The sequence below is a fragment of the Nelumbo nucifera genome, chromosome 3 (genome assembly GCF_055504915.1).
Source record: "Nelumbo nucifera cultivar China Antique chromosome 3, China Antique-T2T, whole genome shotgun sequence".
In the NCBI taxonomy this organism is placed as follows: Eukaryota; Viridiplantae; Streptophyta; class Magnoliopsida; order Proteales; family Nelumbonaceae; genus Nelumbo; species Nelumbo nucifera.
Genome location: NC_142651.1, coordinates 20,660,934 through 20,677,574, shown reverse-complemented (window position 1 = coordinate 20,677,574; position 16,641 = coordinate 20,660,934). Strand labels below are relative to the sequence as shown.

Below are 16,641 nucleotides of genomic sequence, written 5' to 3'. Positions count from 1 at the left end.
TCAGATTTATAAATATGAGAGCTAGGAAAAATTTATTTTCCTGGATACACCCATCTCGTAAGTGGATAAATAAATTTCTCACATGGAGGAAAGTTGCCCAACATAATGGACTTTTATGGCTAAAACAGTCATTATCTTATTTACCTAGGATATAAAAGAACATGGATAAACACTTACCCCGGTACCAAAAAGCAAATGGGGCCTAAAACTTGATACGTTTCCTATGACACTTTGAACCGATACAGTATGATACATATTGATACTTTGAACTATGTTCGTCTCCCGAATAAAAGTCCTTGTGTTTACCCAAAATCAATCCATATTCAGATATTCTTCTACAAAAATAATAATAAAAAAAAAGTCTATATTCAAAGTGTTTCTTTGCCACTTTCAGCCAAACAGTCATAAACCAAAATCACGTAGTTTCTCTTGACACTTTTTCTAAACTACAAAACTTCAACGGCTGGTATTGCTTGATGAAAAGTCTAGCACATTAGCATGTAGAGCTGACGTGGGTTAAGCCCCCATGCCATGGCCAATTAGTAATATCCCCTGTCTGTCTGGTACTAAAAAGGTTTCACTTATTTAAGCTATTTTAGGTTCAAGGAACGAGACCAATTGAAAATAGCCTAGCAATCAAGGGTACTTTTTCCTCTTATTCATGAGTTGGAAATGATTTGCAGACATGGCCATGGCCTTAGTGGGGATTTATTAGGTTTGAACAAGGCAACCAGAGGCAGAAACAACTTTCGTCGCTAGCTAGATAAGATATAAAATTAATGTGCTTTGGACTCCCATTATCTCATGCTACGATTTATTTATTGTTTTAGTAGAAAACTAGAAATTACTGTATGTACTATGACTTTATATTTGTTTTATCTTACTTAATTAATGGAAAACAAATCAAAACCATTTAGATTGAGTCTTTTGTTTTGTGAAATGAAATCTACCTCAAAATGCTCCATGCAAGACCTAGCTTTACTCCATGTATGTGCATTGATAATGGCAACAGCTAATAACAATAGCAACAACAACAATTTTAGATAGGGCCCATAAGGCCCATACAGTATCCATCATTTCATGGGGCAAGTTTCAGGCAAATTTTATGCATGCTCCATCTAAACTCTTTTTTCCTGGAACTTTTTGAATTGAAGAACTGGTGATTTGAGTGGCTAATTAATATCCAGAGAGTACCGTTTGCAATTCAAGCAAGGGGTATATGATTGACATGGAGTTGGGGCAGAGGGAGTGAATAGATTGGGGGCATTATCATGTCATCTTGTGGCAGTTTCATCTTATTAGGACATCATATCCTTCTCATCATCATCATCATCATGAGGTGGCCATACAGAGAAGACAGACCAACTCATTAAGGTACTCTTTTCTCCCCACAACTGATTAATCTATCAATTATCAAAGAAAAATTAAAGTATTCCAAAGAAAGACAACCGTGAATGGAGAATGCAAAAGAATTTGTACTTTGAATGATTAATATTTTAATAAAAAAAGTTGGGTGAGATTTGCTGCTTCTATAGGATTTGGTTGATAATTAAAAAGCATTTAGTTGATTAAAGATGTTGAATACTAGTCTATCTTATTTGTGTACTTCCACCTTAAATGTTTGATGATGTGGCGAGATCAAAAGTTCCCATTGGTCCACCAGATGAAATTAGACTGATTGTTCTGTTGAAGCTTGCCATGTAAGAGGGTGATATTTGATATGGGTTTGCCACCTAAGCAGTCAACCTAAAAAATATGAGCTCTTATAGGTCCCTTTCTGCATGCAGAGCTCAATTTGGAACCGATTTCAGGCTTTCTTTCCATAATAGGTGCTGATTTGGGCAAACACAACTCATTTTTGATAAAATATGCATTGAACAAATGCTAAAAGCCTAAAACAAGAAAAGTTACTACAATGCGGTACATTTATCTATTATTATATATAAAGCAGATACCCAACTTCCACAAGAAACAGGGTTCAATACATAATAAAACAGCAATTTTCAGAAAACCATTCATTTTCTTTGGAGCGAAAAACAAAACTCAATGAATATTATCCACAGGAATAAGTATAAACATGGTGTGATTTTGTACCGATGCAGACAAGAGGATAAACAAAAGTACAAAACTCAATGAAGGAGTCAAGGAGAGTGGTTTAGGCTTCCCTCAGTTTTGGTAAACAGTGTACCTACTTCTAAGGATATATTCATGGTTGATAGAGTAAGGATGTATTTTATTCATTTTGTTGTTGCCAATGGTATGAAAGTATGAAGGTAGTATAGACTATAGAGGAGACAGGAAAGAAAAAAAAAAGAAAAGAAAAGAAAAAAGTAGTAGTTATAGTTATTAGCTTGTAGATTTTCTCTATAGTGGTATGCGCTATAATTTATATTTCAACTTTGTAGGATTTGAGTAAAAAGTAGCCAATTAAACAATAGAGGAATGGGAATTCTAAAGTAGTATAGAACTATAAATTAACATAGATTAATGTGTATAGATTTATTTGATATAGATAACTTAGTTTAAGTTAAAACAATAAAATAAAATGAATAGGAAGGATATTATCAGTAATAATCTATCATCTTTGGTTCTAAATCTGTAAATTATTATCAAATATTCAACAAAGAAATTAGTAAGAGAAGAATCTAGAAATGACTGAATATCATTTCCAAGCTAGATTTGTAATGATGCTACAAATGACTGAATATCAAAAAGGGTTCAGTTCAAAGAATTAGACCAAAGGGAACCCTATGCCAGAGTAGACTAGAACCAAGTTAAATTAGTGCCTTCTTTATGAAGGAAAGTTAATCCTTTAAGATGCATCATGTCTTAGATTATTCACAATTATTCAATTTAAAAGGCAAAGATTTTCACTCTAGTCTTCTGCATAAAAGCACTTGGCCTGCTCATGATGTCTTTAAAAAGCCCAAACCTGGCCAAATTAGTATACAACCTTTAATTTAGCCTGAGCTGACACACCTGTTGGACATCACATCTCCGCCCCACCAGGAGCCACCCCACAGCACATCCCCGCCGTGTATTAGGAACATCTCCCGATGATGACATCATCAAGACCGGTATTATCATCGGGAGATGTTCTCAATACGCGGGGATATGCTGTGGGGCGGAGATGTGAACTCTTGCCTGTTGTGCCCATTGTTGTGGGCTTTGAGTACTTTGAGCCCTTTAGGCCTTGAACTTGCATTCCCTGCAAAAACTGGTCCCCTCCCAACTTGAAACTGAGGCTTAGATGCCAATCAAATTGCATTAATTAAACCTGAACCACGTTAATCTGTTTTTCTCCCTTTGTTTTTAAAAGAGAAAATAACAAGCATCCTACATCAATGAATCGTACTTGGTTTATTGAAATATCCTGCATTTCTTATACCAAGAGACAAAGGAACTTACACGATCAGAATCATTTTCTGGATTGAAGAATGTGCTAGATAGTCATCTTCAAGCCTAGTTCACAAGGTCGTCTTCAGGACTCCCTGAGTGAGCAAAACAACTGATTTTACTTCTGCAACGCTAAGTAATGTTACCGTCACTTAATACCCAGATAAAGAAAAATTACTTCCATAAAATTTAACCAACAAGGATGGTAGGATGGTACTGATTCTTTCCACCGGACATGACAATAAGATCCTCTCCACAGACTGCATTACCTTCTCTCTCTCTTCTCTCATGGAGGTTTAATTTGTGTGGTTCTTGATTTGTTGTTTCTGCAATGCTGACACTGTGAGCATCAGAATCCTGTGCACAGCTTTCCCGTAAACCATGGAATGGAAACACGTGAAAGATGCAAAGTAAGGCATATACGTGAAGAATTAAATCCATGGTGGGTAAGATCTCATGTGCAGATATAGAGAGGACAAAGAAAATTATGTAACTATGGAAACCTTTTTGTTTATATACTTAGAAGCAAAATGGAGTTAGCTAGACTAGAGGATAACCCAAATCAAAGAAAGCTGACGAAGTGGATTTGGATATATTCATTTTGATGAAGTGAATGAGGGTATATATCATGGTTTTTTCTTCACCCAAGTGAGATATTCTTCTTTGATAGATGCATTTAACATCAAATTAGGGCATTCAATAAACTAGAATCCTATGCCCGGAATCATCTTTATCTTACTGTGGGCAAGATATATATATGTATATATATATATATATATAATATATCTTAGTTTGAAATTGATTAATAACAGGTTATTAGTTTGTTTAATAACTTAGGAATATATATCGAGATCCTCCATTTGATTCTTTCATTGTAACCATCCGATTGACAGCACTTTTGGTTGAATATCACCATATCTGCAGTGACCCCACAAACGTATATATACCTGTGGGCCAAGTATGGTGATCGTACGTACACGTGGCTCTGATGGATTGTTTGTATGTGATCTACAGTGGAGCTTGTTTTGTATTATTTATATGATATGATTGGAAATGAAGGAACAAGAAGTTGGAAAAAGGTTGTTGAGGGGGGAGGAGGGTGCTGAACTGCGAGTGCGCACCAAAAAGAATGGCATCCTACTCAGACCACCATTTATAGAGCTTTCCATTGGTTCAATGGATGAAAAGATTTGAGGATTCCTACGCTCATTGCCCTACTAAAATGCCACATAGAAAAAGCATGTTTCCCAATGTAATAAAAAGAGAAAAAAGATGGTAACATATAAGAAGTTCAAAGCAAACAAACTAGTTTCAACTTTTGTGTGATATTATTATTATTATTATTATTATTATTATTATTATTATTATTATTATTATTATTATTATTATTATTATTATTTTGGATACATAAGAGGGGCTAGATTAATTCTTTCGGTTTCTTTTAACCTATTTACATATATATAACCCACCAAATTATGAATCAAACCCACCCACATGAGATTTTCATTGTTAAACAATCAATTAATTTGAACCACCCCATCTAGGAAAAAGATCATTGAGATATTAGTTGCCTTGGGCAATGTTTGGCATTGATGTCATTGTTCCAGAAAACGGTGAACCATCAGTGTTATATTGGAAGAATCAGTGCTCCAGAAAAAAGGTAACATGTTTAGAATCGTTTTTTCCAAAAAAAAATGTTCTCCAAATCACACCTTGAAAATCGAGAAGGTGTGGCATGGGGAAACGTTGAATTTGACATTTTCTCAATTTGGAGCTCATTGCTGCCAGCAAAACATGATGTGGTAGTAACGTAGACTTCCTATAATGGGTACCAGTGCTGAAAATAGATATGGAGCACTGGTACCAAACAGAAAGTGTTGTTATTGCCCCAGAAAACGTCCTACCTAATAGCAATGTTTCCAAAAAAAACACTATTTTCTGAGAAAACGGTGCTTCCAATTCACACAAAACGGTGTTGTATATGCAGCATCAATGCCAAACATATACCTGAATTCCAATCTCATGCATGGTTAGAGCAAATTTGTTCATAATCAAGTGCTTTTTAGGGGTGTTATACAACATGAATATTTTTTTGAAAAGGTTCCACTATAATGCTGGAAAGACATTATATTGGAAAAACTTACAACCAATCAATCGGCATAAAAAAATTAACTAGCAACCAATCAGGTTGGTTTTCACCAAAATACATGGGGGGCTGTGATTGGTCAAAGCTTTTCTGGTGTCATGTCTTTCCAGCATCATAGTTTTTTTCCATTTGAAATGGTTGCATCAGCAAGTGTCTATTTATGTTCTTGAACTGCAAAGTTGTTTTGGAAAGCTAAAATAAATTTGATAATGTAGAAATTGTATGATTTATAGAACTTGAACTTGATATTAAATAATCGAATGAAAAAACAAAACTTTAAAAAAAATTCAAGAACATATTTTTTGTTTCAATTTTGGAAACGAAAAACATGCATAACCACGAACATGTTTTTTATGCTTTTATTTTAAGAACCAATTTTCAACTCAATCGGTTTTGTCTTGTTTTGTTCTTAGAACCAGCAAAGCAAGAAAAAACAATTTACATTGGAAAATTAATACCCCTTAATCGCTTCACTTTTTAGTGACAAATAAAGTGAGGCATTTGTGTTGCAAGTTGGAGGAAACCGAATTTGACAAGCCAAAATATAATATATACGTGTTTTGAACAAAGAATATAACCACCAAATTTAAGATATACTTGTATAGTACATAGAATATAAATAATTTTAAGACAAGAGAATATTATAAGAGAGAGAGAGAGAGAGAATCGAATCCAATGGGTTGTTGGGTTGAAACGAAAACAAAAACAAAAACGTATCATTGAGTCAGCCACATAAGGGGAAGCACGTTGTCAATTTTCCGCAATTATAGTGACGATGTTACAATTCAATAGTGAAGAATTTAAGGGTAAAGGCGGAAAGGGAACGGATCAACGTTCACCCGTTTCGAATTTTTCTTTCTAAATCGAACATGGAACCTATCCACTGCTACAGTGATAGTAGGCCAAGTATATATTATTCTTTTATAGAGAGAGATTTCCTAAAATGTGGTTTATAATTATTGAACATTTTAAAGAACAAGAGTCGATAATGTCACAAACAAGGGATTTATGCCTTTCAATAGTCTGAACGAAAACTAGGGTCATGACTGAATATTGGTTGTGGAGGATATGTTTTCAACCCAAGCTCTCTCTGAGTTGGGATTACTTGCTGCATTCATTGTGATTTGTGCCCAATTTGCCAGGCTCACTGGGTGGACCACCTCTCTAACAAGTCTTTTGATCAAAGAATCTGATTAATGGAGCCAGTCATAGACTCTGTTGCAATACATGGGATGGGCCAGACTGGGCCAGTTGGGTACTCTGAGTCATATCTCAAGCACAGCTTGGGACCAGTGTTTTAAAACCTTGGCCTGGAGGCCCTGGAAACCTGGAGTCCTGGACCATATGGACCAGATCACCAGTCCAACCACCACCTGGGTCAATGATGAGTTGAAAACATTGATTACGACAACTTGGGTAATGGGTATTGAGAGAAAGATTTGTTTAAAAGCTAGACCCTATGGACCAGTTAATTCCAACCCCATCTCATCAAGCCCAAAGCTGGTACCGGTACCAGTGGGTTGATTGGCCGAACTTAATTGCTTCAATTCACTGATCAGCTAGCTAGCCCTAGCCAATTCAGATTGTAGCAAAATGAGGCTGGTTTACTGGGAGCTGATGCTTGTGTGTTGTGGTGCAATGTGTTAGCCAAAATACACCTTTCCCTGAGTTTACACGAGTTATTTACAAGTCAAATAGCAGCTGGGGAGTGTTCAGTGATTCTCGCTCTCAAATGACCCGCTTTAGATATCGAGCTTTTCCAGATGTTCCAGGAGAGAGCATCTTTGCGGGAAAGTCGCCGGCCGCATGCTGATTGCTGAGTCATTTGTTCCGGCGAACCCAGCCACTGTATCATCCAAGTGGGGGGGTCCAGAATAATATATACATGCAAAGGATATTATAGTATGTGCTGTCAAGCATCTGTACGAGTAACATCAATCACTTTCCTTTTCATCTACCATAAATAACACCATCGTGGGCTTCCATTGGAGCACACCCAAACCTTACACCGTTATACAAACCATCTCCAAGGTGCCAAAGCTCTGCACCTCTCTCTCTCTCTCTCTCAATCATAAGAGAGTAAAGATGGTGAAGTTCTCTAAACAGTTTGAGGGTCAGCTTGTCCCTGAATGGAAAGAGGCCTTTGTTGATTACTGGCAACTCAAGAAGGATCTCAAGAAAATGCATTTCCCTAACGATAACTCCACCCCCTCCAAGCATCAACACAGCTCCTTAGCTCACACCTTCTTCTCCCCTCTAAAGAAGTTCTCTTTTTATGGCCATCATCACAGAGAGCATGGACCAATCCAAGTACTCTCCCTCTCTCTCTCACACACACATCTCTATATATGTAATTATAATTGTATACTGATGTTTTATATGTGACGTTCATTAGGTTCATAAGAAGCTGGCTTCTTCGGATAGTAATGGGGACATGTATGAGACTGAACTGCTGGAGCAGTTCGCTGATACAGATGCTGCCAAGGATTTCTTTGCATGCCTAGATCTCCAGCTTAACAAAGTCAATGACTTTTACAAGAGGAAGGAGAAAGAATTCATTAAGAGAGGAGAGTCACTGAAGAAACAGATGGAAATTCTCGTTGAGCTCAAAGCCGCGCTCAAACAACAAAGAGAGAAAGAAAACTCTGCTGAGGACTCGAAAGAGGATCCCTCCATCTCATGCACAATCTCCTGTGGTATGTAATATATATATATATATATTTCAAATTCAAACTCTGTACATTCATGGGTTTATTGCATTCATGCATCGTCTAATATCTTCTCTTTTCTATCTCTTGACTGAAGACGATGAGTCTATTAAGGACATGACAGAGCAGGAACATCTTCAAGACAACTCCATGGCTGAATTTGAAAGAAATGAAATGCAATTCTCAGAATCTCCAAGATCAGATGAGATTGGAAAATCAATTAGGATGAAGAGAGAGGAAGGAAGGATGAGAACCCTTTCAGGTCGTGTGATCGATTGCCAAGGAAAGAATGTGAAGATAAGCATCCCACTAACGACGCCTAGTCGTACCCTCTCAGCGATCACTTACTTGGTTTGGGATGATTTGATTAACCAGTCTAAGAAAGGTGGACCAGAAGGAAATAATAAGTTAAAAATCAATAAAAAGAAGCTACATCATGCCGAGAAAATGATCAGAGGAGCTTTCACTGAGCTCTATAAAGGGTTGGGTTACCTGAAAACTTACAGGTATATCATGTCAAAGCTTAAGCCTGCTTTCTTAAGCTACAGAATAAGGAAAAAGACAAACAAGTCTAATAGCTTTTCTTATTGTGGTGGTTTTGATGCTGCAGACACTTGAATATGCTTGCTTTTGTAAAGATACTGAAGAAATTTGATAAAGTAGGTCACTGCTACTATAATTATAAATAAAAATAAATAAATTTCTGATTGGGGTTGAAGTTTTGACAGAACTGATGAGATTTATATAAATTCTGTATTGTTCTTGCAGGTTACTGAGAAACAAGTTCTACCCATCTATCTCAAAGTGGTTGAGAGCTCCTATTTCAGCAGCTCAGACAAGGCAAATTCTTCTTGATCAAACAACTTCTTTGGTGAAACATTTTATGCGTAAATGGATATATAGCCACTTAATGATACCAGAAATTAAGAAAAAGAACTAAAGACAATAAGCATGCCTACAACATATAACCATGAATATGTTACTGTTGATTCATACATGACCACCGGAGACATAGTGTTCCTCCGACGCGTCAAGTACCATTTGGACGGCCATAGATTTACACATATCTAACTTGTATATGCATGCTTCACACATGTAATTAGGCTTTGATTTGTAAGTAAATAACCATTTAAACTTGCTAATAAATAAAACTCACTATGGTGCAGGTGGTCAAGTTAGCTGATGAAGTTGAGGAGCTTTTTATTAAGCACTTTGCTGAAGATGGCCGAAGAAAGGCCATGAAATATCTTAAGCCACACCAGCATAAAGAATCTCATGCTGTAACCTTCTTCATTGGTAATAATCTTCATCTAGATTTTTTTTTTTATGATAGCTTGAGAATATATTTTGTTATATAATGACTTGATATGAATTAACACAAAAGTAGTTGTAGTTAGAGAAAGAAACTCTTATAATTAACTCCAAACAACTTTTCTGAATTATTGATTTTAGTGGAGACTGAAGAGGTTTGAAGCTTGTGAGCGATGGTTCACTTTGTAAAACAAGACATGGTAATAGGGACCCACAAGACCTTGCCTAAAAAGATCAAGCTTTGTCCCACACTATTAGACTATTAGTAGACTATAAAGAAAGTTGTTGGGTCAATGCTAGGCTATTTGCATTTGAGGCCCAAGATGGCAAAATCCTGACCCTACATGGTCTTGAATTTTGAGAGCCCATTAGTGAAAGCCCACTGGCACACCTGATGGATATTACCATTAAGTCCATTGTGCAAATTCGCATATAATGCATGTACTGATGTTCTTTTTAAGAAATTTACCCAAAAATGTTCTTTTAAGAAAACATTTCAAATTACAAATTTCTCAAAGATATGGAAAATTGTGCAAATAATTCGGGAAAAGCATATAATTCATGAATTGTTTGGATTTTTCAAAGACGTAGACCATAAATTTAGGAACTTCTAATTTTATATATATTTTAAACATTTAAAAGTTATCTATATCTTAATATTATTCATATATTTACTAATATTATATTGCATATAAAATATGTCAAATTATTGGTATTATTCTAGAGAGGGGGAGAGAGAGAGAGAGAGAGAGATCAAAGTTTTTCAAACACAATAGTTCTAACTTTGCATTATTACGCCTCATAATCAGGGCTCTTCACTGGATGTTTTATAGCACTCTTGGCTGGATATGTCATCATGGCGCATATCACCAAGATGTACACTCAGGAAACAGATACAGTATACATGGAAACTGTTTATCCTGTTCTGAGGTCAGTATTTTGCTTCAAAAAACTTTTTAGTATAAGTAGTTTGCCATAATTAATTAATATATTTTTTCTTTCTATAGTACTTTTGCTGGTAATACTAACGTGGTCTATGTTATGCATCTGTAACCCCTGTTTGCAGCATGTTCAGCCTTCTATTTCTGCACTTCTTCTTGTATGGTTGCAACATTTTCATGTGGAGAAAGACTCGCATAAACTACAGCTTTATATTTGAACTTGCCCCTACTAAGGAGCTGAAATACAGAGATGTGTTCTTGATCTGTACCACATCAATGACTGTGGTAGTGGGGATCATGTTTGTCCACTTGTCCCTTATTGCAAGGGGGTACTCGTCGACTGAAGTTCAAGCAATACCTGGCCTTCTGCTACTGGTAATTCTTTTGTTCTTCAACATAAAACTATTGGGAGGTGACCTTTTGTTCCTTGTTGTGTTTGTTTGTTTTTTTAGTGCCATAACAAAATAGACCAATTCCTTTTTAATTGCTCTGCTGCTGAACCACCATGGGAACTGTTTTGATTTTTATTTATGTACATGAAAGGAGAAAAACACAAGGACCATTAAGATTCAAATTATTTGTCTGTGCAGATTTTTTTGATATTGCTTGTGTGTCCTTTCAACATCTTCTATCAAACGACTCGGCTTTGTTTCCTCCGAATGATGAGGAATATCATCTTATCACCTCTTTACAAGGTATTATCATCTTCAGGAAGGTTAATTAATTTTAATTGGAATATCAAATCTATTTAGATTAATATTTTTCTTTAAGTTTTGTTAATTTTTTGTCAACTGTGTAGGTTGTCATGCTGGACTTCTTCATGGCTGATCAACTCTGTAGTCAGGTAGGCTTTACTTATTAACCCCCTCCCCCTAAAGAATTGCCATTTGATAATTTGAATTATCATTTCCAACCATTTGTATCCAGCCAAAGCTAATTAAATGGTTTACAATTCATTATTGAAACAGGTGCCAATGCTTAGGAACCTAGAGTATGTTGCATGTTACTACATAACTGGAAGTTACAGGACTCAGGACTATGGGTTTTGCATGAGGACCAAGCATTACAGGGATCTGGCTTATGCTGTTTCCTTCCTGCCTTACTACTGGAGAGCAATGCAGGTTTGCAACAAACATATCTGTTTAAATTATTTAGTGCAAAATTAGTTCTAGTAGAGAAGACATGCCATATTTCCTTTAGTTCCTTCTGCTAATGTCAGTGAAGGGTTGAACTTGTGCAAGTTACATTGGTGAAAGTGTTCTTCTTAAGTTGCAGTAGAAACTATGAATAAACAAACCAAATAAACTCTAACTGGAACATTGCTTTACTGGGAGTGCAGTGTGCTAGGAGATACTTTGATGAAGGACAGATAAGCCACCTTGTCAATCTAGGCAAATATGTATCAGCAATGTTGGCAGCCGGTGCAAAATTGGCATATGAGAAAGAACAGAGCATTGGATATCTTTGTTTAGTTGTGATCATCTCAAGTGTTGCAACTGTATATCAATTGTACTGGGACTTTGTAAAGGATTGGGGTTTGCTACAGTTTCACTCCAAAAACCCATGGCTAAGGAATGAATTGATGCTCCGACGAAAGATCATTTACTTCATATCCATGGTATACCTCTCCCTATCCACTACATTCACCTCCAATGCCAATTTAATTGTCTTGATTGATACAAAGCTTCCTTTGGTTATATCTTGGCGCTTTCTCATTCACTCTCACAGCTATAAAATTCTTATACCCTGCACAATTAGCACCATTCATGCTAATTTATGACCCTTGCCTAGAACAGTAGAGATAAAAAGAGAGAACATTAATTATCTAATATCTAGTGATCTTGTGCTAAGGAAACCAGCTTTTTTGTAAGAAAAATCTTCAAATGACAGGCAAGTAAAAACTGCAAAAAGGGTAGTGCAATGATCAAATTATTTGCGATCAACACCTAATAAAGGGCCATTACCCAATGTTGGTCCCATCTATCTGGGGTTTTGGGAAGGATGGACTTGATACAGACCCAACCTTTGGCCTCTTTTTTCGCAAAGTGGCTCCTCGCAGTCTCGAACCTGCATTCTCATATCTTTTCAGCCTGAGATTTTACCATTACACCAAGCAACACCAACTCTTCTTCTTAATTCAATGACCCTATAGGCAAGCAAGGCAAACTATGAATCATGAAACCAGGCAAAAGTTATGGAGTGTCAACACTCAACAGGGTTATAAAATAAATGGAAATTCAAGCTAATATTTTTTTCCCGATTCATATTATATGACTACTATATTGTAAATTTTGAGTAAACTTTGATGTCTCATGTAGGGTCTCAACCTCATTCTAAGGCTTGCTTGGTTACAAACGGTTCTCCATTCCAACCTTGGCAGTGTTGACTATAGAGTAACTGGGCTGTTTTTAGCAGCCCTCGAAGTGATTCGACGTGGCCAATGGAATTTCTACAGGTACAAGGGATTATTCTATTTAATGGAATTAGCACAATAAGATTGACTGTTCTTTATATTCTCCATATAAATGTCTCTTCCTATCTGGTCTCTTAGATTAAATTAAAAAATATATATATTGGGCAGGTTGGAGAATGAGCATTTAAATAATGCTGGGAAGTTCAGAGCTGTCAAGACTGTGCCACTTCCCTTTCATGAAGTGGATGATGAAGATTAAATGCCCTTCTCAGATACCTTCTTTCTTACAAAGAACTCTATGCGCCATGGATATTCCTTGTGTCATTGTACAAGTTGACAAGTCTTGCTCTTGTTGGCATCTTCTTGTTTCATACATGTATACAGAAATCCCTTCAACAAGTGTATGAAAGTGATACAGCATCACCTTGTTAATACCTAGTTAACACCTTTCTGCCTTTTTCTTTTCCTGGGATCCCTTTTGCATTTCTTTTCTGGTTTTCTGGTTTTTTTGTTCAATATCTGGATTCTCCAAAACAACCACTGGGGCATGAATCAATCCGACATATTTTCCATTTAATCTACTTGTATTCTTTTTGGATAACAACTGGAAGAAGTGGATAAGAGGAAATAAAAAGTCCACAAAAGCTCCTTCTAATTACCAAATCTAAGAGTAAAGACATAACATAAATCTCTATGAGAAATTGCAGAAATGAAATGTTCAATAAGATAACAAGTAGACAGGTTCACAAGAATTGAACCTGATCTGGTCTGTGTCAGCTTTATAAACAAACACTCCGTGTAAAACTAACTAATTTGGAATTAGTCCCTGAGCAGTGTCTACTATCTAGAATACAACTTGGACTGGGTTAGCTTGAATCCAATCCCAAAAAGTTGGGTTGGGTTGGGTTGGGTCCACTTAAATATGAACCCTACTTAACTTTGGATTGGGTTAGTGTTGAGGCCTTGGCCAAGTGCCAACCCAAACCTGACATATCTATATGCGTAAATATTATATACACTAGCAGGGCCCCGTGCGATGCACAGGATGGGGCAATCCTCCCTGTCCCTCACCCTTGTTCCCCATCCCTGCCTTGTCCTCGGTGGTGGGGCGGGTTCAAGGCAAGGCACCCATTCCCTGTTAGGGATGGGGAATCCCCAAATTTTCCCCACGTCGAGGCAACCACTTAAAAATAATCTAATTTGTGGATATTTTACAAATAGGATTATGGGAATTTTAGAAATTGGACTATGACAATTTAGGGATATTTTATAAATGGAATTGTGAGATCCTAGGATTATAAGAATATGAGAAAAATTTAAAGATATTTTAAAAATTAATATGAAATCTACTAATATTTTACTAATTTACCATCTAGTTTGGGGAATTATATGCAAAACCCCGTCCCTGATTTAGAACAAAAATATTTTCCCCATCCCAACCTTGTCACTTCCCCATCCCTATTTAAAATTCGAGAAATTTTTCCCTGTTTGGGGTGAGGTAGGATAGAGCCATAGTTTTACAAGGAAAATTGTCATCTCTACAATTCTAACAATTTTCTATAACTAATTAACTAATAGTAAATTAAATAACAATAAATTATAATATTTATGATAATTTCCAAAAAATATTGAAATTGTTGTTGATTAGCAAAAATGTATAGTAAATTAGTTATTTACAATAACGATAAATTAATGTGAATTAATGTAAACTATTTACTTTTTAAGCCTAAATTATTTACTATTGATCAAAGTGACTATTCATCAAGGGGTGGCTCGGTGGGGGATCTTGGGTTTTGGGGAGGGGGTAAGGATCTGCTACCAACACAACACTCCAAACAGTATCCCAACAGGCCACTGCAGCCGCACATTGGGAACATCTCTCTTATCATTCATGGGGAGATATTTCTGATGTGTGACTGTAATAACTTCATGTTGGGACAATGTTGGAAGTGATTGTTGGTAGCATATCTGAACCCTTGGGGAGGAGGGATACCACTCTCGTACTCCACTTGTCCAGCAAAAAAAAAATACAAAAAAAAAGCAAAAAAAAGAGAAAATAGAGAAAAAAAGTAAACATAAACAATAGGCTTGGCCAAAGACTAAGGTCAAAGCCCAATTTTGCCAACTCAAACCCTAATTTCGTCAATTTTGCTATTTTAAACCCAACATAACTTAGGATGGATTGGATCGTTAGGTTTAGGCAGGTTGTTCAAATTTGAAAATCTCCTCATTAGGACTGATCATTTAGCTTGGTTAAAAGCTTGACCTGGGCCCATATAAGCTTGTATTTTCAGCCTAATTTGTAGGCCAAAATTCTCCTACACTTCTTCATTACTTGTTATTGATGAGCAAGATAGGGTTAAAATTGATTTTTGCGGGAATCCCAAAATCCCAACTCTCCGCCACGACCAATAGAAACCTAACCAACTAGCTAGTTGGTACCTTGCTAATTTACTATTAGATTTAGGGTGGATTTAGAAATTATATGAAAACCAATGTTTTAGAAACCGATTCAACGCCAAACCGTTTTTGCCTCCAAGTTGCGGGTCATCGGTTCAATCGGTCAGGTCGAACGGTTTAGACCGTGCCACGCCATCGCATATATACACATATATATGTGTATATATGTGTATACATATATATTTTAGCAATAAATAATGTATAAATATGTTTTAGATATGTTATATTTATTGTTTAAATTCAGTTTTATTTTTTTAGTTTATAAAAAATATTAAAAAATTCAATTTGAGGCCAAAAAATGGTTATTTTTTGCGAAAATAGCAGGGCAAGGTGCCTACAGCTCTTTGGGACGCATAGATCTTGAAAAGTTACCCAAAATAAAAAAAAAAATCACCCCAATTGGACATTGTAGTGCGAAGTTATGGTTTTCAAAAGTTTTGCATGCATTGAGTGTACAACCCGCAACCCGATCACCGGATTAAATAGTTCTTGACCAAGTCAATGATTTTTGGCTGTCTGATGGGTCTTGACTGAACCAGACCCGGAATCCTGGTCGGGTGACGGTTCAAAGGATTCAACCAGCCGAGCCAATGATGGGTTGAAAACATTGATAAAAACCCTATCTCTCCCTCTTCCTTATTTAAGATTGGGGAAAACCCACCCCAATAGGCCCAGTTTTATGAGTAAAAATACCATCCCTATATGTATTGTAGTTTCCACTATATACAATCATAATCCCTTTGTCTTAATTCTTAAGCCCTAACGTTAATGATCTCTAATCACAATACCAAGCCCAGAAACAGAATCACCATTTGCTTCATCAACATTAAGTTTGATAAATGGAGATGAGGGGGTTCCCAATGAGTTGGAATGTTGCTGCTGGTGAGAGGTGGTGCTGCTGCGGGAAGACTTGGAGAACCAGAATTGTGGGCCTTAAAGAGAACCGGCTCATTTATCTGATAATGTGCTGCATTAATAACTGATTCTGGGCTAACAGAGATTTTCTCCATGGTTCTGCGGCATCTGGCTTTCCAACAATTCCACAAAATAACAATGAACTTGCAAAAAACATTGATGTCACTTTCATTGATGGAGTGATCATTTTGCCACCAGTAGGAAAGCCAATATTCAATGCTCCAGTTAGGCTTATCCTGAGTCTTAATGGTGAGACGAGAGCCAAATCAAACAACACGCACTGCACGGAAATAAAGGGAATGTTTGGAACCGTGGCCATTTTTGTGAAAAATGGTGCCATGTTGGATCCAC

General features: G+C 36.5%; 1 protein-coding gene across 1 annotated transcript; it reads left to right on the top strand.

Moving 5' to 3' along the window:
- The first annotated feature begins 7,540 nt into the window (after positions 1 to 7,540).
- Positions 7,541 to 13,381, top strand: LOC104600905 (phosphate transporter PHO1 homolog 1-like). Its single transcript, XM_010264068.3, has 14 exons — positions 7,541 to 7,852; positions 7,938 to 8,238; positions 8,348 to 8,756; positions 8,861 to 8,909; positions 9,019 to 9,090; positions 9,417 to 9,546; positions 10,371 to 10,491; positions 10,628 to 10,877; positions 11,093 to 11,197; positions 11,302 to 11,346; positions 11,471 to 11,623; positions 11,842 to 12,120; positions 12,821 to 12,957; positions 13,084 to 13,381. Exons 1-14 carry the CDS (start codon positions 7,628 to 7,630, stop codon positions 13,172 to 13,174), a joined length of 2,367 nt encoding a protein of 788 aa, XP_010262370.1. The 5' UTR covers positions 7,541 to 7,627; the 3' UTR covers positions 13,175 to 13,381.
- Positions 13,382 to 16,641: the final 3,260 nt, after the last annotated feature.

Excerpts from the sequence above, each read along its gene's own strand:
- LOC104600905 (XM_010264068.3), top strand. The coding sequence starts at position 7,628 with ATGGTGAAGTTCTCTAAACAGTTTGAGGGTCAGCTTGTCCCTGAATGG. Across the intron at positions 8,910-9,018 it reads TACTGAAGAAATTTGATAAA|GTTACTGAGAAACAAGTTCT; the intron begins GTAGGTCACTGC and ends TTGTTCTTGCAG. Across the intron at positions 11,624-11,841 it reads ACTACTGGAGAGCAATGCAG|TGTGCTAGGAGATACTTTGA; the intron begins GTTTGCAACAAA and ends CTGGGAGTGCAG.